Source organism: Eubalaena glacialis, chromosome 10 (assembly GCF_028564815.1).
Source record: "Eubalaena glacialis isolate mEubGla1 chromosome 10, mEubGla1.1.hap2.+ XY, whole genome shotgun sequence".
In the NCBI taxonomy this organism is placed as follows: Eukaryota; Metazoa; Chordata; class Mammalia; order Artiodactyla; family Balaenidae; genus Eubalaena; species Eubalaena glacialis.
This window is the reverse complement of record NC_083725.1, coordinates 42,392,233-42,420,158: the sequence shown is the minus strand read 5'-3', so window position 1 is coordinate 42,420,158 and position 27,926 is coordinate 42,392,233. Positions and strand designations below refer to the sequence as shown.

Genomic DNA, 27,926 nt, shown 5'->3' with positions numbered 1-27,926 from the left:
TATGGAAACGGCCCCGCGTTGCTATGGAAACGGCCCTCGCTCTGCGCCGCCAAGACAGAGATGGCGGCTGGGGAGCTGGGGCATTCGGGCGGCTACTACTTCAGATTCCTGCCTCAGAAAACCTTCCAGTCTCTGAGCACCCCGGAGACCACCAGCCGGCTCCGCCAGTGGTGAGAGGCCGAGGGGCAGGAAGAGAAGAGTCCTTCGGTCTTCGCGGCTGTGGAGACGCGGGTCGGGCGGCGAGGCGGCCCCTTCCTGAGTGAAACCGGGAGGCAGCAGTAACAGGGGCGAGGGGCGGACTCCGTGGGTGGGACGGGCTGAATGTGCTCCCCCAGAGGATGCTACCCCAAGTTGACTGTCTTTCTCTTCTCTGCCCCAGGTCCATGCTGGGTAGAATCAAGGCGCAGGCGTTCGGGTTTGACCAGACGTTTCAGGTTTATCGGAAGGATGATTTCGTTATGGTTGGTATGGGGGTTGGAGAGTTCCTTGGACCACTGCTGATTTTACATTTTTTCCCACTTCGGCATAAATTCTTGTGAAGACGCCATTACTTAGTGACGTCGTTTTCTTGGAGTTTGAGAATAATAAAAAGGTTCAAATGATCAGTTTTAAGAGGAACTTTTACATTTCATATCACCATAAATTAGCTCATCTTCAGTATCCTGCCATATAGAACTTTTCCATTTTGAAAAGTCAGTCTCTCGCTAGAAAATTGGTCTCTCTTTTAGTAGGTACACCTCATTTTTAAATATTATCCAGCTTTATCACCAGCTTTATTTACTAGGGTTAGCTTCAAATTACTTTTGGTTGTTTCTCGAAATCAAGTCTACCCTGTGAGTACAGGCTCTGTTAGCAGTTCCAGTGAAGAATTCCAGAAAAAGTCTTAAGCAGTGGCAGAGTTATTGGAATAAGTCTTTAGCTGGTAGAGGTAGCTGCTTTGAAAAGGGAAAAACTCATTTGAAGGTGCAAATTCTGGTGTGTTTGTTAAATTTCATTCACCTTATTTAAAATCCTGAAGTTTTTTAATCCTCAATTAAATGGAATATACTGTTATGGTTTGTGATATTATCTTTGCCATTCATGCCCTTCAGGCACTGACTGTAGCATAGTTGGCATAGTTTATTTACTCATTCACAAACACTTCCCGAGAGATACCATGTACTAGGAATTCTGTCAAGTGGTGGGGTTGCTAGAAGGAACAACACAGAAGGGAGCCTGGCTTTCAAGGATCTTACAGACCCATGGCAAGACTGCCAGCAAATTAAAAAAATCAGATCATCTCATACAGAATGATAGTGCAGTGAAGAAAATATTAGCCTAATTAACAAACCAAAATATTTACTGTGAGGGAAATTAGTTTCCCAGGGCTGCTGTAGCAAAGTACCACAAACTGCGTGGCTTAAAACAACAGAAATGTATTGTCTTACAGTTTTGGAGTTTAGAAGTCCAAAATCAGGGTGTCAGCAGGGTTATGCTCTCTCTGAAATCTATAGGGACAAATCCTTCCTTACCTCTTCCTAGCTTCTCATGGTTGCCAGCAGTCCTTGGCACTGCTTGGCTTGCAGCTGCAGAACTTGAATCCCTACCTCTGTCAAAGTCACGTAGCTCTCTCTCATCATGTGTCCATCATGTGTCCATGTGTTCTTCTCTTCTTATAACAACACCAGTCATATCGAATTAAGGGCCCACCCTACTCCAGTATAACCTCATTTTAACTAACTATATCTGCAACAACCCTGTTTCCAACTAAGGTCACTTTCTGAGGTTCCAAGAAGGACATGAATTTTGGGCAGAGGGTTGAGGGTGGAATACTCTTCAACCCTGAACAGAGGGTAAATTGGTTAAATGTCTATTTCCCTTTACCTAAGTTAGTGTTATAATGTTAATATAATATGCCACTGGTGATGGCATTAATGATATTTCTTAAATATTCATGGTTAGATTTGTATAGTTTTTAATATTTTTCATTTATGCCAGTACTGGCTCTCAAATTAATATTTTTTTAAAAGGAGATGATCAGGATTTTAATTTGCTGAATTTTAGAGTGCTGTAAAATTTTTAATATAAGTCATTTAGTCAATAAATATTTGTTGGATACTTACTGTATCCCTGCTGGGAGGTATTAAAAAGATGAAGAGACCTGATCCCAGCTTGTAAGTGATGTGTACAGTTTTGGAAGCTAGAAATGTAAAGAATTCTCTACAAGACAAAATAATTGCTATACTGGAGGATATATAAGGTACCCTAGGCACAAGGGAAAAAAAAGATCACTCAATTGGAGGGTCATTGGTGTCAGAAAAATTTCATAGAGAAGGGTGTAGAATTAATTTGGGTTGTTCAATAGACACAAAGTTCTTCAACAAAATCAAAATTCATCCATAAAGCACAACAAATTTCCATAATAGCAGGCAATTTTTTTCAAACTAATTTTCAATATCTTCATGTTTATTTATCCTAATTTTTTCCTGTGAGGTAGACAGTATTATACCCATATTTCAATTTAAAGAACTGTATTCATACAATCATTATTTTTACTCATGTAACTAATTTGGAGGAAGTAAAGCACTGTGGCTAAGAGCACGGCCCAGAAGGAGATTTACCTTGAAGCTAATGAATCTTCAGGGCCCCTCACTAGCTAAAGCTCCTCACTTAGAGAATCCCCTTCCAAGGTACTCTGAGATACTCCAGCAGTATGTTCACATGTTTTTGGAGTTTTTCAAAAGTAGATGTTTTGTATTCTTAGAGTCCCTAAAATCATTTATGCTTAGAGCCGTACAAAACCTGGATCCCCCACTCATTTGGCCTCAAGTTAGCTGTCTCTGTTCAAATTCCAACTCTTGCCACTTACTGGCTCTATGACATTGGGCAAGTTACTTAACCTTCTTCAGCCTCTGTTTACTTTTCTGCAAAATGGTCACAGTGCTTGTCTTTTTGAAAATGAAAATAATGCTGAATATCTGATGGGATTAATATGAAAATTAAATGAATTATATAAAATATTTAGCAAAATGCCTGGCTCATAATAAGTGCTGTTATTGTTATTAACATTTGTATACTACTTTACAAAGTGTTTTCCCAAAGCAGTAGTGACTCCTGTGTGCCAGATTTAGCTTTCAGCACTTTTTATCCATCTATCACTAATATTTACAACAATCTGGTAAATTTGGTATTTTGACCCCCGTTTTACAGCTGAGGAAACTGAAGCTCAGAATGGTTAAATAACTTGTGCAAGCTTGCCCAGCAAATGGCAAAACCCAGGCCTTTGACTCCAACTTCCATGTCATTTCTACTACAAAAACTATAACTGAACAAAGGGTACTGCTTAAACTAGGATTCCAGATTATGAATTTTCCCTTTCAATTTAAAAATAAATTATGTTCCAAAAGTGTATTTGTGAGGTAGTAAGTGGATGGAAGGAAGGAAGGAAATATTCATCCAGCAAATATTTCTTTAGTTCCTAAGTCTGTACAGATGAACAATACACAGTTAAAGAGAAGGAAACAGACCAAAAATTGCATTGCAGAATGAGAAGTGATATAAAACATAACATGCACAAGGTACTGTAGTGGCACAAAAGAGAAAGTGGTCATTTTTGACTGAGGTGGTTAAAGGAGGGTTTCCAAAAAGACAGGGCACTTGAGCTAGGGCCTGAAAGATGAGTAGGAGTTTGTCAGGTAGACAAAGTGGGATTATTTTAGACAGATGGGTGGGACGATATTGTATAAGATTTTATGTGCCATGCAAAGGAGTTTAGACTTTATCTAGCTGCTGAGGAGTTGCTGAAAGGTTTTCAGCAAGACAGTAAAATTTAAAGTACTGAGATCACCTGGCAGAAGTATGGAAGGTAGATTGTTAGGACTGAGTCTGGAAGCAGTGAGAACAAATTGGAAACTGTTATCCTGCAGACAGTATATGGTGATACCCTGAATTAAGACAGGGGCACCGGGATGGCCTGGAGAGACGTTTATGAGAAACGTAGTACTCAAGGACTGGTAAGATAATTGAGAGTTAGGCAAAGGGCAACATGCAGGATGACCAAGTTTTTGATTTGGTTGATTAGAGTGGCAGATTTAAATACACAGAAAGTGGAAAAGAATATATACTGAAAATGAGTTCAGTTTCAGGCATGCTAAATTTGAGGTGCATACAAATGGCAATATCCTAGATAGTTCAATATATTATCTCACTTTGAGTCTCAAGAGAGAGCTCTGGGCTTAGTATATAGTGTTGGCATCCTCACCATGGACTAAGGATAATGACAGGAATCTTCCATACGTCCTGCAAGGGAGCACCTTAATTTACAGAGTTTTCTGAAGATCCGCACAACTCATTATATCTCATGACCAGACTCTGCTTACATCTCAGGACCACATACCACAGAGACTGCTAGGAACTGAGCACATTGCTGTCCCAAATAAAATTGGGATTCCTTAAGGAAGAAGGAGAGATTTGATATTGGATCAGAAATCAGCAGTCTGCCAGATAGATGATAAAGTCAAACATCTACTTATATTTCATACGTGTGACATATAATAAACATACATTTAAACTGTTATAAAAAATATTAATTTAGAAATATGTTTCTACTCTCACATTTTATGAAACAAGTTTATGCAAATCTTCACATGCATTTGACATCAGTATCTTTGTTATCACTGGAACTAGTTTGTGAATCAAATATTTTTCCAAAGGATATCAGCTTTCCTAAAGCTATCTGAGATTCAGAGAATCCCTTCTAATGTCTCACTGGAAATTCTATAACCCAAAATACCATTTGTACACATTAGGGCAGGGTTTTTTGTTTTCTTTAAAAAAATTCATTCTTCAGGTACATAATTGTGATTTCAATAGAACAACTGTTGCTTTGAGGGGCCTTTATGAAGACTTATTTGCATTGGCTCCAGGCCAATTCACTGCAGGCCACTTAACCTACTTCCTTTCATTATGACATTTAAAATGTAATTGTAAGTGGATACCCCCCAGGGATGATTACTAAATCTGAATTAAATTCCCCCTTTTGCCGATTCTTCAGAAGACCTCTAAAAAGCATTCAAAATGAGTATTAATTGGGGTTAATTCCAGCATATGTGTATCTTTTCAAGATGTGTATTATATGAATTAAAATAATTGCACAAACACTATTTGACTTTTTAAAGTTATAAGGCAACTTCCCTTTTTTCTGAAGAATAATTTTGGGGAAGACTTTTGTAATTGGGCATATATACCTGTAAATTGTTTACCTTTAACCTCCACCATTAGAATGTAAACAACATGAGAACAGAGACTTTGTCTTGCTTGGCATAATGTAGACATTCACAAATACTTGTTGAATGTACTAATTTTCACCCACATACCTGGTCCTCTCCACTTTTGCCTCTCATTAAACGACATTCATTCTGCCTTATTATTCATGCAAAAATTCTAAGAGTCATCCTTGATTCCTCCTTCTCCCTTTGTCCCTTTCTTCTAAATATTCATTGAATCCATCCACTTCTCTCCCTCCCACTTGCTATCATTTTGACATGATAGCATTCTCATGTGAACATCAGACCTTTCTGGATTACAGTAGCACCATCCCTCCTAATCAGTCTCTTTACAGCCCCTCAATTCATCTCCACACTGCAGCAGGAATGAGCTTTTAAAAATATGACTCTAATCACATCTTTCCTCTCTTTACATCTCTTCAGGGTCTTCCAACTGCCCTTAAGCTCAAAATACTGATCAATCTAGATCAATATTAGATTAAGATAAAAATTTTTGACTTGACCTACAAGGTCGTATTTAACTCCGCAACCTCATCAGACCATTGGCCCATCAACTCTGGTCACACTGAACCTCATTACTTTTCTTCAATGGGAAGTCCCCTCCGTTCTTACCATGCAGACTTGACATTTTCTCCATCTTGAAAAAGTCTTTCCAGCGTCATGCTGGAACCAGCTCAGGACAGCCTAACTGCTAAATTTTCAGGAAGCTTTGCTGGTTGTTAAGCTTTGGGCAACTTGAAATCCACCCTGGAAATCAGCAAATGCTACAAGTCAGGGCTTTTGGCAGGGAGGAAGGTGTATCTGTTGTTAAGAATTTACCAGCATACCTTTTGCCCAGCTGACTCCTACTCACCTTTTAGATCTAAATCTAAACGTTCTTTCTGCATTAACCTTTCTTCCCAAAACCATTAGAGTAGATCTGCCTATTACGTACTTGCATTATAGCACCCTGCATTTCTTCATAACACTCATGGCGTGTTACTTAATATCTTCCCTTTTAGTCTGTAAACTCTATGAGAGCAGGGACTGCGTCCATTTGATTTTTGGAATTGTGATGTCGAGTGTACTTTCAGTTGAGTGATGGCAGCAGGAGCCAGATACAGAAGAATAACTGGTAGACAAAAAAGTGAAACAAGATAGACTCCTCTTTCAAGAAGCTATTTAGGAAAAGAGAGTGATAGCTTAAAGGGAGTGTCAGAATAAGATAAATATTTACTGCAACAATCTAAACAAAGAACAAAGAGTCAACAATCTTTCTGTATCAAATCCAACCCTCTCAACCCCTCTCTTCCCACAAGCCTACACAACCACCACTTCTTAGGTGACTTGTTAATGTTTGGTATATATTCTTCCATACTTTTGTTTATGTTCATATAAATAGAGGTTTTATTTTGTTTTGTTTTTTTGAACATATTACTTTTAAACTACTCTTTTTACTCAAAATACTTAACGGCTTTCCTTCAAATTCAATACGGTAAATGTTTATTGAATAACTGCTAAATGCCAGGCCCTGGGGATATAGCAGTGAATAAGAAAAAAAGCATATGGAGCTTACATTCTATTCTAATACTTTCTTTTCAATAACTGCATACCATCTAGTATAGATATACTGTGTTCAACCACTTTTATTATTATTCAGCCATTTTATTCAATCATTCTACTGATGGGCAGTGAAGTTTCCAGGTTTTGACACCACAAACAATACTATTAAAAACATTCCTTGCACATAAATCTTAACTATTGGTGGTTTCATTTTTATATGACACATACCTAAAAGTGGAATTTCTTGGCTCATAAGCTATACATGTTTTTAAAGTTCAAGATAGTATCCAATACTTCCCCAAAGGTGGTAAAAATTCACATTCCACCAGCAGTAGGTAAGAGTGTGTATTTTCTGGTACTCTGACCAAAAGTCTTTTTATTTTTTTTATCTTTCTGGCCGCACTGTGCAGCATGTGGGATCTTAGTTCCCCAACCAGGGATCAAACCCGTGCCCCCTGCAGTGGAAGCACAGAGTCTTAACCACTGGACCACCAGGGAAGTCTGTTACTAGTCTTTTAAAATCTTGCCAATATAATGAGTAAAAATGATATCTTCTGGATTTTATTTTCATTTCTCTCACTGCTCTTGAAGTTGAGCATCTTTTCATAAGTTTATTGGCTATTTGTAATTTTTACATGACTTTTTGTATCCTTTGGCTGTGTTTAAATCAGGCTGTCAGTTTTTCTTATAAGTATTGGGCTTTTTTAAAGCCATTGATGTCATCCTCCCCCACCTTTTTTTTTTTTAAATTAATTTTATTTATTTTTGGCTGCGTTGGGTCTTCGTTGCTGCACGCGGGCTTTCTCTAGTTGTGGCAAGCGGGGGCTACCCTTTGTTGTGGTGCGCGGGCTTCTCATTGCGGTGGTTTCAATTGTTGCAGAGCACGGGCTCTAGGCACGCGGGCTTCAGTAATTGTGGCACGTGGGCTCAGTAGTTGTGGCTCGCGGGCTCTAGAGCGCAGGCTCAGTAGTTGCGGCGCACGGGCTGAGTTGCTTCACGGCATGTGGGATCTTCCCGGACCAGGGATCGAACGCGTGTCCCCTGCATTGGCAGGCGGATTCTTAACCACTGCACCACCAGGGAAGCCCCCTCCCCCACCTTTTAAATCATATTTGTTGCAAATATTTCCTCCCAGTCTATTGTTTTTTTTTTCTTTACTGCTCATCAGGGACATCATTATGTTTTCTGACTGCCCAACACTTCTTGAACATACATGTGATTTGGAGTGATTTCCACCTTTCATTTTTTAGGAAGTCCGAAGTGGAATCCAAAACACTAGCCTGTTTTTAGATATAATTGACATTATATTATATTAGTTTCAGGTGTACAACATAATGATTTGATATTAGTATGTACTGCGAAATGATCACCACAGTAAGTCTAGTTATCATCTGTCACCATACAGAGTTACAAAATTTCTTGTGATGAGAACTTTTAAATTTTATTCTCTTAGCAACTTTCAAATATGCAGTACAGTATTATTAATTATAGTCACCATGCTGTCCATTACATACCTATAACTTATTTATTTTCTAACTGGAAGTTTGTACCTCTTCAGCGCCTTCACCTGTTTCATTCACCTCCCAGCCCTTCTCTCTGGCAACAACCAGTGTGCTTTCTGTATCTATTTGTTTGGTTTGGTTTGTTCTGTTTTTTTAGATTCCACATATAAGTGAAACGATGGAGTATTTGTCTTTCTCTGTCTGACATTTCATTTAACATAATACCCTCAAGGTCCACCTATGTTGTTACAAATAGCAAGATTTCATTCTTTTTTATGACTGAGTAGTATTCCTGTGTGTGTGTGTGTGTGTGTGTGTGTGTGTGTGTACAACACAACTTCTTTATCCATTCATTCATCTATGGACATTTAGGTCATTTAGGTTGTTTCCATATCTTGGCTATTGTAAATAATGCTGCAGTGAAATAGGGATGCATATAGCTTTTTCGATGTGGACCATTTTTAAAGTCTTTATTGAATTTGTTACTGTATTGCTTCTGTTTTATGTTTTGGTTTTTTGGCCCCGAGGCATGTGGTATCTTAGTTCCCTGACCAGGGATCGAACCCACACCCCCTGCATTGGAAGGTGAAGTCTTAACCACTAGACTGCCAGGGAAGTCCCTATAGCTTTTTGAATTAGAGTTTTTGTATTCTTTGGGTAAATACTCAGAAGTGGAGTTGCTGGATAATATGGTAGCTCTATTTTTTTATTTTTTGAGGAAGCTCCATACTGTTTTCCATAGTAGCTGCACAAATTCACATTCCCACCAACAGTGCACGAGGGTTCCCTTTTCTTCACATCCTTGCCAACACTTGTTATTTCTTGTCTTTTTGTTGATAGCTATTCTAACAGGTGTGAAGTGATACCTCATTGTGGTTTTGATTTGCATTTCCCTGATGATTAGTGTTGAGCATCTTTTCATGTACCTGTTCACCATCTGTTTGTCTTCTTTGGAAAAATGTCCATTCAGATTCTCTGCCCATTTATTAAACAGATTTTTAGGGGTTTTGTTGTTATTGTTGTTGTTATTGAGCTGTATGAGTTCCTTATGTACTTTGGATATTAACCCCTTATCAGATATATGATTTGCAAATATTTTCCCTGTTCAGTAGGTTGCCTTTTCATTTTGTTGATGGTTTCCTTCACTGTGTAATACTTGCCTCTTTTGCACTCAGAGCACAAACCTGGGATCTAGGGCTACCAACCAGATTTATCAGTGCAAAACCAGTTTTTGAAAAGTGAGCAACTTAAGGAAAGAGGTACACACAGAATCCTGAATTTTTATGGCAAAGGTGGTGGCAAAGGCATCCAGCTTTCAGTTAGGGCAATCCTGGCACAGCAGTAGCCTTGGTGAGGAAAGGATCATGGTATCTCTTTTTAGTGCTTGATGGGGCTATAGCAAGGATGACTGTTTCCTCATCAGGGCAGTTCTACATATGATTTTGTGTTATTCTGAGGGCCCAGCACTTAGCCTGATTCTCTACATCTCCTGATAATTATGTAGACTACCTAAGATACTTTTAATACGTTTCTCTTCAGATCTTTTCAGCCAGAGTCAACTGCTGGTGCCTGGAAATAAAACTGTTGGCTACTTTTCTTTCTTTTGCCATACAGAAAGTTTTCATTTTTTAAGAAGTGAAATTTATCACTTTTCTATGTGCACTTGGATAGAATTAAATTGACAATTACATTTAGATTTAGATTTAGTTGGGGAGAGTGGAAGCAGTGATTACTTACTTAAGTGGTGCTGGGAAAACTGGACAGCTACATGTAAAAGAATGAAATTAGAACACTCCCTAACACCATACACAAAAATAAACTCAAAATGGATTAAAGACCTAAATGTAAGACCGGACACTATAAAACTCTTAGAGGAAAACATAGGAAGAACACTCTTTGACATAAATCACAGCAAGATCTTTTTCGACCCACCTCCCAGAGTAATGGAAATAAAAACAAAAATAAACAAATGGGACCTAATGAAACTTAAAAGCTTTTGCACAGTAATGGAAACCATAAACAAGATGAAAAGACAACCCTCAGAATGGGAGAAAATATTTGCAAACGAATCAATGGACAAAGCATTAATCTCCAAAATATATAAACAGGTCATGCAGCTCAATATTAAAAAAACAAACAACCCAATCCAAAGATGGACAGAAGACCTAAATAGACATTTCTCCAAAGAAGACATACAGATGGCCAAGAAGCACCTGAAAAGCTGCTCAACATCACTAATTATTAGAGAAATGCAAATCAAAACTACAGTGAGGTATCACCTCACACCAGTTAGAATGGACATCATTAGAAAATCTACAAACAACAAATGCTGGAGAGGGTGTGGAGAAAAGGGAACCCTCTTGCACTGTTGGTGGGAATGTAAATTGATACAGCCACTAGGGAGAACAGTATGGAGGTTCCTTAAAAAACTAAAAATAGAATTACCATATGACCCAGCAATCCCACTACTGGGCATATACCCAGAGAAAACCACAATTCAAAAAGACACATGCACCCCAATGTTCATTGCAGCACTACTTACAATAGCCAGGTCATGGAAGCAACCTAAATGCCCATCGACAGACTAATGGATAAAGAAGTTGTGGTACATATATACAATGAAATATTACTCAGCCATAAAAAGGAATGAAATTGGGTCATTTGTAGAGATGTGGATGGACCTAAAGACTGTCATACAGAGTGAAGTAAGTCAGAAAGAGAAAAACAAATACCGTATATTAACGCATATATGTGGAACCTAGAAAATGGTACAGATGAACCAGTTTGCAGGGCAGAAATAGAGACACAGATGTAGAGAACAAACGTATGGACACCAAGGGGGAAAAGCGGCGGGGGGGTTGGGATGGTGGTGTGATGAATTGGGAGAATTGGATTGACATGTATACCCTGTTGTGTATAAAATGGATGACTAATAAGAACCTGCTGTATAAAAAAATAAAAATATTTTAAAAAAGAAGTGAAATTTATCACTTTTCTATGTGTCCCTTGGATAGAATTAAATTGACAATTACATTTAGATTTAGATTTAGTTGGGGAGAGTGGAAGCAGTGATTACTTACATCAGTTAATTGGGAGAACAAGGTTGAAAGAAAACAAAATTTTCAAACATTATTAACCTCTTACTTTTCACTGTAAATCATTACTTTCTATTTATTAAATTAGTCCCAAAGGTATCTACTTGGACATAACATTATTGTTCATACTGTTCCAACTTGAAGGTAACAGAACTTCATTTCTTTATGAAACATTTATTGCTTAAGACATTTTAGCAATTTAAAATTATCCTTCCCCAATTTAAATTAAATGAGATTTTACTATAGTTATTTAAGAAGTTAATTCTTATTACTGTTTATAATAATATATCTAACTTATTCCCCTCAAATTTGTATTTCAGGCTTTTTTTAAAGATCCAAATGTTATTCCCAATTTGAAGTTACTTTCAGATTCTTCTGGACAGTGGATTACATTAGGTAAACAAAATTTATTTTCATCTCTTCAGATTACTATTTTACTATTATAACAAAATTTTACCTCAGGAATTTTCATTATTAAAATATAAATTGTGAATAATGACTCATTTGCTTGACAACATCAACATCAAATATTATCAACTGTGCCAGGCCTGCCCTGCGTCTTTTTCCTGGTAGTCCACTGCTGCTATCCTGGCTTAACACCTAAGAGCAATTTTTCACTCTTTACATTTGTTTGGAAAGTATTTATTGTGCACCTTTCATGGACTCTGACAGATGCAGGTAACATAAAGGTGAGTAAGAGAAAACGTGTACTCAAGGAACTCACTGATATATTTTAAAATATGTGCAATAATGTATCACAGATGCTAACATAGCAATGGGAGCAAAAGGAGGGGAGTGGTCAATTCTATCCAGTGGGAAAGGGTCAGGTAAGATTCCACGGATGTGCGGATGCATGGGCAAAATCTCAGTTGGGTCAGGGGAATGGATTTCTGGCAGCCACCATGGAACAGTCTTTAAAAATAATGTATTAAAAAAAAATAATAATAATGTATTAAATCATGGAGGAGAGAGTCTTAAATTCTCAAAAGGAGAACTTCATATAGATAATATTTTCATAGTATGTTGAAACACAGCTAGAAATCTTTAAAGAAAATTACCCAAACATTTAAACACTTAATAACCCTCAAATCTCTTAAATAACTCTCAGGTCAAGGAAGAAATTAGAGAGTTAACAGAAGACTATTTTGAAAACAGAAACGTGAACACTGTATTTGAAAATTTAGGTTGAGCCCTCTTAACAATAGAATAAATTATCCTTCCAATTAGAAGGAGAATCTGGTTGGTAATGTGAATATGTGCTCCAGAAAATGTAAGTTGATTTTAAATTAGATGGGGTTGTTTTGGTAAATTCTTACAACATATTTTCATGGAACTCGAGTGGCCTTACACAAAAATAACTTTTCATAAACTATTAGTCAAGCACAAGTTTACAGACAGTTCATGATGTTGGACTTAGTAGGTCAAATTTTATTGCTTTTGGCTAAAGACCACTGCAAAATTTATAGAACAAAAAGTTAGTACAGTGTGATCTTCAGACTACTTACAAAGTTAAACTGAGTATCTAAGCAAATATATTTACCATTTCCAAATCTTCAAAAGGAAATAATCAGAGTCACTATCACGGTGTTTACAAACCATGTTTACAGTAACTTCAGTAAACTCGTTTACAAAAGATAACGTTCATTGAAATAGGCATTCTACCTTCCCCCGTTTTGGTACGTACTTCACAAAACAGCACTGACTTTTTTCTAATTTTTGTAAAAGGCATTGCAAAAAGAAAGGTTCTAAAATTCCACATGTACTTGACAGAATCAATTAGAAGTACTTTGAAAAATAGAAGAAGAGGTAGCACTCCATTTCAGAAACAGAAGTTTCTAGTGGATTGCTTGTACTCTTCCATTAACTTGTTTTTATCTCCTCCTATTTGCTTTTCTTCTTCTTTTTCTCATATATCGGCCATCTTCTCTCTAATTTTACTCTGAGGGCCTTTATAAGCATAAGAAATAGCTTTTGTTTAATGAGAGAAAAGACATTTTTCAAGCAAGTGAACCAGGTTTAAAGAGAGTGATGATGGAATCTCCTTCACTACTGGCTACACTGCCTACGTTGCCAATTGTTGGTGCTGATTTATCCTCTCAGCCAGCTGCCACGGCCCCCTTCTTTTAGACATACTTTGCCCTTCTTTGGCTGACGTGTAATGGGTGCTTCCTGTGTGCTCAGCTAAGGGCATTATGCACATTTACCTCCTTTAATTCTCAAAACAACTCTGAGAGAGGTATTGTTGTATATCCCTATTTCAAAAATGAGGGGTCAGAGGCATGAGCTAAGTAATTTGTGCAGTTTTACATAGCTGGCCAGGTGGAGTTGAGATTCAAATCCAGGCTCTAGAACTCATCTTGCCTCTGTCACTTCCACATTAATGGGGTTTCCAGAAAAGCACCGACTTGGACACTAAATAAAAAGGAGCTATCCAGTGTATTGTAATGCTAGTATTGAGGGGGGAAAAAACAATACATTCTTAACTTTCTGTGTGATCTTAGTGATGCATGTAAAACTTATAAATGCTGGAGACATAATTTAACCAATTTTCTACATAACAGAGAGTGTGTGCTATGCACTGGATTGTGTCCCCTCCCAAATTCTTATATTTAAGCCTTAACTCCTGATGTGACAGTATTTAGAGGTGAGGTCTTTGGGAGATTTTAGGTTTAGATAAGGTCTTGAGAGGCCCTCATGATGGGATTAGTGTTCTTATAAGAGTCTGTCACATGTGGACACAGCTAGAAGACAACCGTTTGCGAGCCAGGAAGAGAGTCCTCACCAGGAACTAAATCAGCTGACATCTTGATTTTAGACTTCCCACCCTATAGAACTGTGGAAAAATAAATGTCTGTTGTTTAAACTACCCAGTCTACAGTATTTTGTGATAGCAGCCCAAGCAGACTAATACAGATTTTGGTACCAAGTGGAGTGCTTCTGTAAAAATACCTAAAAATGTGGAAGTAGCATTGAAATTGTGTAATGGTTATAGTCTGTAAGAGTCTTGAGGTCCATGCTAGAATATGGATGTTAAGGTTGATTCTGGTGAGGTCTCAGACGGAAATGAGGAACATGGCATTAGAAACTGGAAGGAAGGCAGTCCTTGTTATAAAATGGCAGAGAACTTGGCTGAACTGTGTTCTAGTGTTTTTGTGGAATATAGAACTTGTAAGTGATAAAATTAATATTTGCTGAGGAGATTTCTAAGCAAAGTATTGATGGAGTGGCTTGTTTCCTCCTGAATGGTTATAGTAAAATATGGAAGGAGAGAGATGAATTGAAGAAGGAATTGTTAAGCGAAACGGAACCAGAACTTGAAGATTTGGAAAATTCTCAGCATATCCATATTGCAGAAAATGAGAAAGCTTGTTCTGAAGAGCACACTAAGTGTGTCCTTGAGCAACTATTTGATAAAGAGATCATGGGTGCAACTCATGGGCTTAATCAGCCATTTCAGCAGAAGCCAGAAATAGAGATGGGATTGTACCAGCAAAGACACTGCCAGCTTGAACTAAAGGGGACAGAAAAAAATGAGACAAAATGAAGGCTATCAGACTTTTTAGATCCTACAGGGCCAGACCATGGAGCCACTCAGCTGTAAGCATGTGCTAGTCTTCAAGAAAAGAGAAGAAGGACTGAGAAGGCAATTCAGAGATCGTCAGGGTCACCCACTCAGTTTCAACAACACACTTCCTTGGAGGAAGAACTGCCCCAGTAGGTATGGAAAGCAGAACATTGAACCAAAGAGGATTATTCTTGAGGCTTAAAGTCTAATGGAATTTGCCTTGCCAAGTTCTAGGCTTGCTTGGGACCATCACCCCTTTCTTCTTTCCTATTTCTCCCTTTTGGAATGTAAATGTCTATCCTATGCCTATCTCACCACTGTATTTTGGAAGCATGTAACTTGTCTTGTTTTGCAGGTTCTTAGCTGGAGAGGAATTTTGCCTCAGGATGAATTGTACCTCAAGTCTCACCCATATCTGATTTAGATGATATTTAGATGAGACTTTGGACTTTAGACTTTAGGGTTGATGCTGGAATGAGTTAAGACTTTTGGGGCTGTTGGGATAGAATCAATGTATTTTTCATGTGAGAAGGACATGAATTTGGGGGGCCAGGGGCAGAAGGCTGTGGACTGGATTGTGTCCCTTCAAAATTCATATGTTGAGGTCCTCCTGACCCCACCCATGACCTCATCTAACCCTAATTACTTCCCCAAAGACTCCATCTCAAAATACCATCACTTTGGGGGTTAGGGCTTTAACATATGAATTTTGGAGGGACACAATTCAGTCCATAGCAAGTTCTGTTTCTATGTTTCAGATTAAGTGGTTTAAATTCAATTACCTTCTCTCACCAGCCACACCCTCCTGCCACTCCCCAAATCAGACATAGGGTAGATTTATTAAAATGGCATGTTGCCCAATGTCAGTCCCTCACCCTACGACCACCAACCCATCTTTGAAAATTGTCTGGCTTTATACTGCTCTTGTTCTTTGGTCTTACAATATTGCTCAGACCTACTCTGTCATTTTCTACGGTCTTCTTTTTACTTTAATCCCCCGAAGGATTTTGCTTCTAGAACAAAAGGAGCTTTTCTTAGCAGCATATCTTTTGAAATAACTGAGGCATGCACAGTTCTTGGCTCCAGGCATTCTTCTTGCCTCCACACTAGCCCAGCTCAGGATCAGAATGAGAGCAACAGGTCCTAGCAAGACTCTGGGTGGGCAGCCAGAGGGAGGAAGTGCAAATAATCACCAACATTACTCTTCTCAAGCTCAAATTGCTTCTCAGGTCAGAGATCCAGCAAATATATTGGGAAGAGGACACACCATATCTAAGTCTGCAGTCGTCCTAGAACTTTGAACAAGGAGAACTCCACCCCTTTATATCTGAACGAGTGCGTGTGCGTATGTAGGTGCATAAAAGAGAGAAACCGATTGAGTGACTCACTGAGGCAATAATAAAAGTATTCACCTTAATCTTTATGTCTTTTTGCAATTTAATAGAACCTCTAGTAACAGAAAATCCATTCCTGAAAGACACATTCAGGAAATAAATTGGGGGGGGGTGGTGTTGGTGTGGAAATGGGAAGAACTAGAGCTACAAGAGAAAAATAGACAGAACAGCATGATTTCAAATTTCTCTAACACTTGTAATAACTTGATTAGGGCCTGGTTTGAAATTTACCTTGATTTGGAAAACCTTTTTTTTGTAATAAACACTATAAGTGAGATCACAAGGGAGAAATTTTTAAATGGAGAGAAACATTTTCAAAATACCCTCAGTGACTTTAGAAACATCCTTACTTAAGTTAATTAAAATTTTTGTAATATGAATTATAAAGCATTAAGCATAATACAAATCCAAAATCATATGAAGCAATTTCTATGTTTTATAGGCAATTCTGATATATACATTAAAACTGATCTAAGAACCTCCTACTACACAATAAATATTTCATTTTCAAGTATTTTCTAATTTACATATCCTTCATCTAGGCCTGAAATGGTGAAATTTTGTTATAAACTTTTGATAATTAATAAAAATAAACAACCTGCAAAATAAGAATTTAATAAAATCCCTAAACTAATGTGTCTTTTAAATATATCAAAACATATGTTGTATTTGGTTACTTCTTAGAATCTCTGCAGAGTGATATTTGTTTTGGAAATAATTGAGAGTACTAAATTAATTTTTATATCTCTTTATTCAGGAACTGAAGTGAAAAAAATTGAAGCTATAAACGTTCCTTGCACACAGCTTTCAATGTCATTTTTTAATCCATTATATGATGAAGATATTGTACGAGAGAATGGACATATTGTTAAATGTTTAGATTCTTTTTGTGATCCCTTCCTTATTTCTGATGAATTACGAAAAGTAAGTGTAGAATTTTAAATTTTCACAATAGAATTTCATTTCAGGAAATGCTTAATGTCAAAAACTTTTGCCTGCCTAAAACCCATAAAATACCTCTTATCAATGAATAATGATCAGTAATAATCATTATCCGGGTAGGTTTCTTCTTGGATGGCACTTTTCTTATCAACTTGATTATGTGTGTATTTCATTAGTTCTCAGTGGGCTTCTAGTGACATCTAATGGGTAGAGGCCAGGGATGCTGCTAAACATCATGCAATGCACAGGACAGTCCCTACAACAAAGTTATCTGGCCCAAAATGTCAGTAGTGCTGAGGTCAAGAAACTCTGGCCTATTTAATTGATGATTATTTTTCTTCAATATTTTCTCTTAACATGTCAAATGAATATTTAAAAACATCCCTGGTGGGAGATAATCTTTTAATCTCATTGCTGAGATCAAAAAGGCATTTGATTAACTAAGTTAGTTAATTTTTGTTTTAATGAGATGCATACTGAACTTGGCATCAGAAGACATGGATTATTTTCCTAATTCCTGATTTATTATTTACAAGATAATAATAACCTTAGGCAAGTCATTCAATATCTTGAGCCTCAAGATCTTACCTGTACAATATGGAAATTAAAATTCCCATTCTACCTTCTTCCTAAAATTGTTGAGAAAGCATTTTATGAAATGCTGTTAAAATGAAATATCATCATTATTATTATTTTAATTGATGAGAAAGAGTATTTACAAAGTGGTCAAAAATTAGGGCTATCAAATAGACGTAGGTTCAAATCTAGGCTCTGTCACTTTAATAACTGTCATACTTAACCTCTCTAAGCTTCAGTTTCTTCATATATGAAATAGGAATAATGTAAGAACTATGTGACATAATGCATTTAAAGTGCTTTACACAATGCTCAGCACTTAGGAAGATTTCAATAATATTAACTACTGCTAATTACTATTATTATTATTATACATTAAGAGAGAAGGAAGATGTACAAGTCTAATGTATTACAAATGCAGATAGAAATGAAATAGGGAGGCTACTGATATATCGTTCTGGACACAGGAATCTTGTCTGTAGGAGACGAGGGAGCATCCAGCCAGTCCACACGTTGATCTTCACTAGAACAATACCTAAAAGGACTCACTCCTACACCATCACTTCTACAGAGAGAGCCTCAGCAATGACTTTTTAAAAGGAGGATTTGTGGGACTTCCCTGGCTGTCCAGTGGTTGAGACTCCGTGCTTCCAATGCAGGGGGCATGGCTTCGATTCCTGGAACTAGGATGCAGCGCGGCCAAAAAATAAAAAATAAAAGGAGGGTTTGCTCTTCAACAGAATACCCTGCAAAACTGCCTCCTGCTTATTTATCGCCATGAGTAGCACCTCTATTCAGGAAGTGCTGGGGCTCGGTGTTTTTTGCCGATTGCCTGTATGTTTTGCTCTCGTGTTCTTTGCCACTCTGTGGCAACAGAGCGGGCTTTAACTTGGTTGCTTTCTGGCTGAAAAAAATATAAATAACTTTTAGCTTTAGCCTGAACTAGAAAGGGCCCTCCCACTGTGTAGCAACACAGATTCTGTTGGCACACTGTGTAATTAAGTTCTGATAATAGCCTCCTTCCTGACCGCGGCTCAGAAGTTGGACTCATTAACCATTGCGTATCTCCTCTCGGAGGGCTACACAACTAAACAGATCTGTATGTGAATAGAGAGGGAGATCAGACATAAAATGTTATTGTTTTAACATTCACTCCAAAAATGTTTTTAATTATAATTTTTTAATTGCACAGCCTAATCAATTCAATATATGAGTCCTTGTGTAAGGAATGTGTAAACTATTCATCCCTAAGGGCTTTTGTCACGCTTGTATTAAGCCAAATCTTTAGGTGGCTGCAAACTTGGGTTTTAATATCACATTATTTCCTTGTAGAGAGAGAGGGAGGGAGGGAGAGGAGATGTACAGGTGTTATATGTGGCACACAGAGAGCAGTAAACTGTGGACCACTTCCTCTTACCTTTTACTACATATAACTTCAGCTTTCATCAAGTCATTATAAGTAAACTACATATAGACTACACCATAGAGTTTATTGTTTTTTAATGCCTCTTATATAATGACCTTGTAATGATTTTCATTTGAGATTGAGGTAAATAAAATGTTAAGTTTAATCAATTTTCCTAATAAAAAGTGTACTTCTTACTGCTAGACAGTGATTGTTATATGACTCATATATCCTTCCTTTACCTATGTGGTAGCATTAAGTGTTATGCACAATTTTTATAGCTCTTCTCCATGTAGAGTTCCTTATGTGTTTTTATTTTCTCTTCCCACTTTATATCTTGGTTACATTCTTTTGTCTTTTATTATTTTTATCTTACTGTATCCATATTTTATTATTAGCTATTTCACATTCTTTTTCAAGTAAATGGGCTATAAGCAATTCAATAAAAGGAATATATTTTGTAGTATACATTCATCACCTGTTCATGTCCACTACAGTCAACAAATTAAGCAATTGTCTGTAATGCCCAATGGTGTAAGAAAATCCCCCACATCAGACCTAGTCAAACTATTTTCTGAAAGAGGTAGCAAGGTCTCAAGAGAGCAAGCATCCATGTAGCTTGGTGATGTGTAAGGTGATATTATTAGAGGAGAACAGAAGAAGAGATGATTATGAGGCTCCAGCTACCGGAATAGTTCAAAATGGTGTAACTGTGGGCATAAGGAAAATAGTAATCCAAACACTATGAGAGAGCTTAGAAAATGACCATTTGTGTTTAGCCTCTTGGTGGAAGCAAAGACTATGGACCTTATGGGATGGAGAAGTTTCTCCATTTATTTATACTCCCATTGTTTCCAAATGAGATTCACAGTGACTCAACTCTAAAATTTCAGTAGCACTAAAACGATTACTAAAGATATAAACTAGAACAAAGAAAGCAGAAGAAGAGAAGGCTTAGGTTTAGATTTATTCCTTTCACTGTCTGTACCTGGTAAAATGATAGAATGGAGGGACAATAAGCACAGATCTTGCAGATCATTTTCTCCATTGCTTCAGGATTGGTTCTTAAAATAGGTCTAAAATTACTTTTAAACATATAAACTGAAACTTTTGAAAACATAAAAATTAGAACCTCAAGTTATGTTACATTGAGATGAATTTTATCATCTTACATAGGTTTTGCTAGTGGAAGACTCAGAAAAATATGAAGTATTCAGCCAACCAGATAGAGAAGAGTTCCTGTTTTGTCTTTTCAAACATCTTTGCCTTGGTGGAGCCCTTTGTCAATATGAAGATGTGCTTAATCCATATCTGGAAACAGCAAAGCTTATCTATAAGGATCTAGTGAGGTAATGTTGCTCTATTACAATCTGTGAATCTCTGGTTAATAGAGCAAATTATTTGTTTAACGCTGGTAGGATTACCCAGCAACTATTTGTGGGTCTATTAACAACCAAAGTGAGTAAAAATAGCACCACCCTGACCCCCTCCTCAGAGCCTCCTTATTCTCTTCCAGGCTACAAAATTTCTCGATTTCCCTGACCCTATTTTAGTCCTCAGTCCTCTCAGCTGCCTCTTGTCCTTGTTTTCTCATCCAGACCTGTCACCCACTCCATCCCGTACTAGCAGCTGCCTTCTTCCAGGTCTCCCTTTTGTCCCTAGGCCTTCTTTTAAATCTCAAGGGGACACGAGCTCCCTCAGGGTGTTTGAACTTGCTTGACTAATACTAATGAATATAATAGTAAAAAAAATTATTACCTTTGTTCTAAAGAGGTAGAAGAATTTTCACCTAAGTGTTAATCTTTATCGTTTCAAAATTAATCCTAAATTTGTTTTAGGTATTCCACTAGGGCTTTTTTTTTTTTTCTTTTTGAAGACCAAGTAAGGATAAAGACTTTACAAGTCTTTTATTTATGCTTTTATTTTAACTGGAGTGAGCATTCTTTAGTTGGGTTTTTCAATGATGAAGATATTGGATCATCTTTATAGGCAAAGGGGATAGGAACAGTAAAAGCAAAGGTTCCCAGAGTTTAGTTACACAATTTTACTTTTTTAAAAAAATTTATTTATCTATTTCATTCTTGGCTGCGTTGAGTCTTCATTGCTGCGTGCGGGCTTTCTCTAGTTGCGGCGAGTGGGGGCTACTCTTCGTTGCAGTGCACGGGCTTCTCATTGCGGTGTCTTCTCTTGTTGCGGAGCATGGGCTCCAGGCGCGCAGGCTTCAGTAGTTGCGGCACGCAGGCTCAGTAGTCGTGGCTCACGGGCTCTAGAGTGCAGGATCAGTAGTTGTGGCACACGGGCTTAGTTGCTCCGTGGCATGTGGGATCTTCCTGGACCAGGGCTTGAACCTGTGTCCCCTGCATTGGCAGGTGGATTCTTAACCGCTGTGCCATCAGGGAAGCCCCACAATTTTACTTTAACAGGAAAACAACAGAATTAGATTCTCATCAAACTCTTGATTGTTACTTTACTTAGCCTTAGCACCTCAATTCTCATATCCATTACATGTGTCATACAGCTATACAACAAACTGCATGATTCAGTTATTCTACTGAGTTTATTTTTGATATAGTTTTAAAAACAGAAAAATATTTCTATAATCTGTCTCTGATTTTTATGAAAAAGTTATTGTGTCAATACATAAAGATTGTTGGAAGAGAAATTATAGAAACAGAATTTCAGAAACAGCATGCACATACCTACATCAAACATATTCTGTTTTTATAATTTGCAGCTCATGAAAACGTACAAGACTGCTTCTAGCACTCCCGCTAGATACTCCTCGATGTACCCTAAACACACACACACACACACACACACACACACACACATACACACAAACACACACACCACAGCCACCACAGTGTGTTGTACCTCATCAGCCACATGAACCTGTGGAATTCCTCACTACCATGTGCTGTGGAGGAAGAGATTCTATTAGAGATATTTGAAATAGAAATAACTTTAGAACCTAAACATTGAAGAAACTGCTATTTTTTCCAACATTCCCTTCCCTGAATTCTCACTTGTGATACTCTTCTATACTTTTTGGGTGCTAAGAAAAAGTATGACTCAAAGAGTAATGACCACTCATAAAATGAGTATCCAAAATTCATGACATCTTACAGAAAGGATAAGAATTGTGTCCATGGAATCACTTAATCAGGCAACCAGCAAGTGTTAACATTGGGCACTGAACTCGGCCAAGCACTAAAGAGTGCAAGAGGAGGCATCAGGCAGTCTCTGACCTTAAGGAAATTACAAGTTAACATAGTAAATAATAGTAAAGTAATTGTTTAAAATCTTTTATAAGTAAACATTTTTTATATAATCAAATGTTCAGTTATTTATAGGCAAATGTTTACAGCTCTTTATACTGTAAGAAAAACCCCGGAAGTTCAAAAGAAGAAATTGTCAGTGTGGGTGTGAGCAATCAGGGACATCTTGATGGAGTCAAGTCCACAAGGGCCAGCAAAGAGGAGGGCAGTCTGTTCCCAATTCAGGGGCGATGCATTACAAGTCTGTCATTCTAGGGGAGACTGGGAAGGAGACCAGCCCAGTTACAGCATTACTTTTCTCTGAGACCCATTAAATATTTCTCTCGATGATCCAAGTTAAGCCTGCTTATGAATTTCTTTGCTGAATGAGGGGAGGATATGAAATTGTCTTCCCAAAGCAACTCCAGTAGAAAATTATGATTACAATAAATATTTGCTTGAGATGGCTTAGGTGCCAACACAAAGCAACTGAATGCGTTAAATGACCTCAAAATCCCTTAGGAGCTATGTTGGTTTGCTTATCATATGCGCTACATGGGGCTTTTCTAATATTAGTCGTGCTGATTTGGGTCAGATGCTGTGTCAGTTGGTTAAGGTAAAGATACAGGTTGGTTCAACATAGCATTTATCAAGGGATGTACAAGTAGAGGAAGCACAAGTGGAACTTGAAGTATCATCAGTAATTTCTCAGAATTCTGAGCCATGTATCTAATCAAGTCATTTGTACAAGCTAACTTAACCAAGACGGATGTTTTTTCCTGTTCCTTTACTTGAGTTTTGGGTGTTTTTACATGCTTTAGAAAAACGTTTGCTATCTTTCTAATTATACATGCAGTAGCTACCTTACATTATCTAACCTGCACTTGCAGGTAAACATTGTCCCTGATTCATTCTAGCAAAGAAGTCTATCCCTTATGTTTGTAGATATTGAGGGCACATTACAGAGCCTGATTTTAGGGGTCTCTGACTCAAACAAAAAGGTAAAAACATTCTTAAGATATTTTCTCCCTCATCCATTATTACAAGTCCTATAAAAGACATCTTTTAAATGTTTTGGAAAATGCCTTATTTTCAAGGATTATGGTCCCTTTAAATCGCATAGGCAATACTTTAGAACCATTTTCTTGGAGAGCAAATGATCAATTGTTTCATTGCATTTCAAAAATAATTCTATAGTTACTAATGGTGCCTGTGTCTTTCCTACTTTAGACATTAAACACATGCTCTTGTCGAAGTTTTAGGAGATGTTCTGCAAAATACATATCTGCCCCCGATTTTATGATTTGAACAGAGAGGCTTAGATTATGACCTTCAGATGCTAATTAAGCGGTGGGGTCCTTGTGTCTTAAAATGAGCAGAGTTAGCTAGAATGGTCTGTACACCATAACGTTTAGAGTCAATATGGGACTGATCCTCAGAAATTAGCACAAATGATATTGATAAGAAACCAATCATTACACTATTTCTAAACCATTAATACAATCATACTTTTTAAAAGCACTACATGGAAATTATGTTCCAGCATCCTTAAAAACTATGGTTACCTGGAGAGTGAATTAGTGACTGCCAAAAATCTGATATAATGCAATTATTAGTAGAACACCCTAGGGCACAAATGAATATCACTTTACATTTCCTTTTCTTTTTTTCTTATGAGATATAGGTCAGGTGATAATATACTTTGCTTGACCTATAAAAAATTAGACGAATTGTCTTAGAGATATTTTAAAGTAACAGTAATACAGGATCAGCGGTAATAAAATGGAATAATATGATTTATTTCCATTAGGAACCAACTCCTAATAATGTACAAATGTAGTTTCTTTTTAAAAATAATACACCTATGGTATGTGTTTGTATGTGTTAAGTGATTATTATGTGAAGTATCAAATACTAAATTTCCTCTAAGTTTATTTGATAAGCACAAACTTTTATAGGGGCTCATTTTTTTAAAACTGAGGAGTAATTTACATACAGTAAACTGAATAAATCATAGTGTACATAAGTTCAGTGAATTTTTATATATGTTTACACCCATATAACCACCTCCAGATCAGTATTTAAAATTAGATATAACCATAGATATGTTCTGTATTTTGATCTGGGTGGTCATATAGGTGTATGCAAACGTTTTATATGTAGTGGTGATAGTCCTCTCTCAGATAAGCATGAAATTTTAAATGTAGTCTCCAACTTTCAAGCAGTGTATCTTACGCATTAGAGAAATAAAAGAAAATGACCTCAACTTATGGTATAGAAATATATGGAAATCAATTTAATTGCATGATTCCTGGGTTTAAATCTGAATGAAATGTTTTAAAGATGAAAACTGCCTAAGAATCTTGAACCCTGAACCCTGAAATGGCTTGCATCTGGTCATCTCTAACAGGTGCACAAGCTCAAACACACATGCATGCACACCCTCCCACAGAGTCCCCCTTCTTCCTCCTCCTCTCTCTTTCTCCCCATTTCTTTACATATGTAGTGAAGGGAAAGAAGTACTTTCACCTGATAAAGTGAAGAAGAGGGATATCTTCCTTTAAATTTAACCTGCACATGTAACACATGGACAATACCTTTGATGTATATGAATTTAGAGTAGGTACAAGATAAACAGGTGAGGTGTAGGGAAAGAAAACTGGACTCTAAATCACCTAATTCTATTCCCAGAAATACCACTTTTAGTTGGAATGTCTGAAATGTATCATTTAACTGCTCTACTTCTATTGTCTGTAAAACTGGCAAACTAATGCCTACCTCACTGAGTTGTGTGATCTTTACATGACGTAAAGTATATAAAGGTATTTTGCAAATTGTAAAGCATTATAAATATGTGTATATATTTATATATGAATTAATATATAAATATATATCTGTAGCTTATTTCCTCAATCCTCAGTTTGCTTCCTCACTATATATTGCCACAGATTATCTTTTGTGGGGAGAGTAACTGAAAGAGAGCTATGAGAGAAGGCGATTTTAATAGAATATAATTTAGTAATAAATAATTTAATAAATAGTTTTCATATACATTACCCCACCTAATTCTCATATAATCCTAAAGGGAACCATATCATACCCAGTCTGCATATGAGAAAGTTGAGGTTCAGAAAGGTTAATCTTGCCTAAAGTGAAATAACAAATCAGTGGCAGAACTGTCATTTATGTTCAGCCTGTTTAATTCTTTAAGTTTAGTATGTTTTTATCTACCCCTTACGGCTGTTTACACTTCAGTCTGACTTTAACCAATTCTTGTTTTTCCAGTAATTGTCTCTGGCCTAGGAGTCTTTTCATCATCTGAGTCTCAAACTGACCTCAAACCCTCTAACTGTAAAATTCAATTTTCTGCAATTTCAATTCAGTTAACATTGCCTCATCCTTTGATGAAACCACAGATGCCATTCTTTTCAAACAACTTAATTGGATATTCTATATTTCCATGTTATATATGGATAAGAACACCTGAATACTAAAAGGGATCAACATCTTAAATGTATTATGCCAGTGCTTGTTATATTTTAAAATGTTCCCTTTTCCTCCCTATTTTAGCGTTCGAAAGAATCCTCAAACCAAGAAAATACAAATTACCTCTTCTGTCTTTAAAGTTACAGCATATGTAAGTGTTGAGGGGAAATGTGCAACCAACCAATCTAATTATTTGTTATTAAGAGGATTGTAATAGCTGGAGATAGCAACTAGGACGATGTTATGCCTCTGAGAGGCATAGCTAACAGAACATATACCTGTATATACAGAACATAGTTAACATAAACTAAATAGTTTTCTGTTAAAATTAAAAGTTGATAAGGTATGCTTTTATTTGGAGAACAGTATGAACTTTTTTCCCCAGCTTCTTTTCTGTTATCCATGTCTAATAATAGTTCTTTCTTATTTTAGAGCTAAATCTGTGGCTCAGATGGGGTAGAACACAGTTCTTTCGACTGTCAAACGATAATTTTTGGGCAAATAAGTAAGAATGACGTAAATGTCTTTATATCACAGAATCTGATACTTGAATTTTAGTATCACACAAAAGATTGTTAATACATATGAAGCAGTTTCTAAGTATCTGTATTCAATCATTTAACAATTATTTTTTGAATATCTACTGTGTATCAGCTACTGTGCTGGACTAGAGCCCAGTGATAAACAAAAGAAACATAGTCCCAGCCCGCATAGTATGTATAGACCATGTTCTGTAAAAAACAAAGATAGAGGAAAAATGCAAAATAAATTTTTGCAATATTAGGACTTTTTTCAAAGATAGAATTTACTTTGGACTATAAATTTCTTAAGGTCAAGAATTATGCATGTTTGCATAGTACATATGTACTGTTAGCATAGTAAGTAGACTGTGCTGCCCACAAATATTTTAAAATAGTAGTTAACTGCCAACTTATTGTCAAAGATCTGATATATGTTTCATGACATTTTACCACAAAATATATAATAGCTAAATATGTTGATTATTATTTAAATGTAGTTGTATACTAAATAATTTAGGTTTATCTTTTTCAGGATTCTGTTGGTATGTGCTACCCTTCAACAAAGAGTCACGAACAAACATTTTCTTACTTTATTGTGGATCCTATCATGCGTCATGTTCATGTTTTATACCACTGTTATGGCGTGGGGGAAATGTCTTAATGTTTTTTCAGATTATCTATATTTAGATAATTTTTTATTACCAATTTTTTATTTACCAGTTTTTAACTTTAATACTGATTTATGGATAAACATTTACTTTGCAAGTTAATTCAAGTAAAATGTAAAGAAACTGCTTAGAGCAAAAGAAGACAAATACCAAGATTCCATTCTTTAAATTTATCTGTAATACTAACACAGGAACCAAATTTCATCCCTAGCATAATCTACACCAATACAGTTATGGAATTTTTACAGAAAGTTACAAAGAACTAAAAATCTAGTTCATATTTGTTGCGTTAAGATTCGAGTGAGTCCTCAATTTTCCATTTATTTTATTTTAGAACCAAATTAATTCTGGATTGAAATTGTGACAGAAAACTAAACATCTCTAACCACTGATCATTAATATGAATCGTTAGCTTTTAAAATTCGAGTTTCATTTAATTACGTTTCTTCACTGCATAAAGATTTATATCTCTGGAGCTGTGGAAAACATAACAATTCCTTTAATTCATTTATCCCACTTAAAATCCTCAATAAAAAAATAATGTTCTGAATATAATTGTAAACTCTTTTATCACATAATAAATTAAAACTGAGCTGCCCCCACAGCTAATACAAGAACTACTTGTAAACAAAGAGGGTTGTCCTGATGGTATTATTAAGTTGGCAAAAGAGTGAAGCACAGGGTGTCTTAGTATTGTCTCCTCGTTACC

The 27,926-nt window shown here is 36.6% G+C and overlaps 1 protein-coding gene across 2 annotated transcripts; it reads left to right on the top strand.

Moving 5' to 3' along the window:
• The first annotated feature begins 60 nt into the window (after window positions 1-60).
• On the top strand, window positions 61-27,210 carry CFAP300 (cilia and flagella associated protein 300). Of its 2 annotated transcripts, XM_061202647.1 has the most exons (7): window positions 61-170; window positions 380-461; window positions 11,724-11,799; window positions 17,120-17,286; window positions 20,462-20,634; window positions 26,113-26,179; window positions 27,082-27,210. In XM_061202647.1, the coding sequence occupies exons 1-7, from the start codon at window positions 61-63 to the stop codon at window positions 27,208-27,210; spliced, it is 804 nt and encodes a 267-aa protein (XP_061058630.1). The 2 variants fall into 2 exon arrangements, with proteins under 2 accessions (XP_061058630.1, XP_061058631.1); XM_061202648.1 differs by lacking the exon at window positions 26,113-26,179 and having other exon boundaries at window positions 20,462-20,629.
• The last annotated feature ends 716 nt before the right edge of the window (window positions 27,211-27,926 follow it).

Excerpts from the sequence above, each read along its gene's own strand:
- CFAP300 (XM_061202647.1), top strand. The coding sequence starts at position 61 with ATGGCGGCTGGGGAGCTGGGGCATTCGGGCGGCTACTACTTCAGATTC. Across the intron at positions 462-11,723 it reads GGAAGGATGATTTCGTTATG|GCTTTTTTTAAAGATCCAAA; the intron begins GTTGGTATGGGG and ends TTTGTATTTCAG. Across the intron at positions 26,180-27,081 it reads TCTTTAAAGTTACAGCATAT|GATTCTGTTGGTATGTGCTA; the intron begins GTAAGTGTTGAG and ends TATCTTTTTCAG.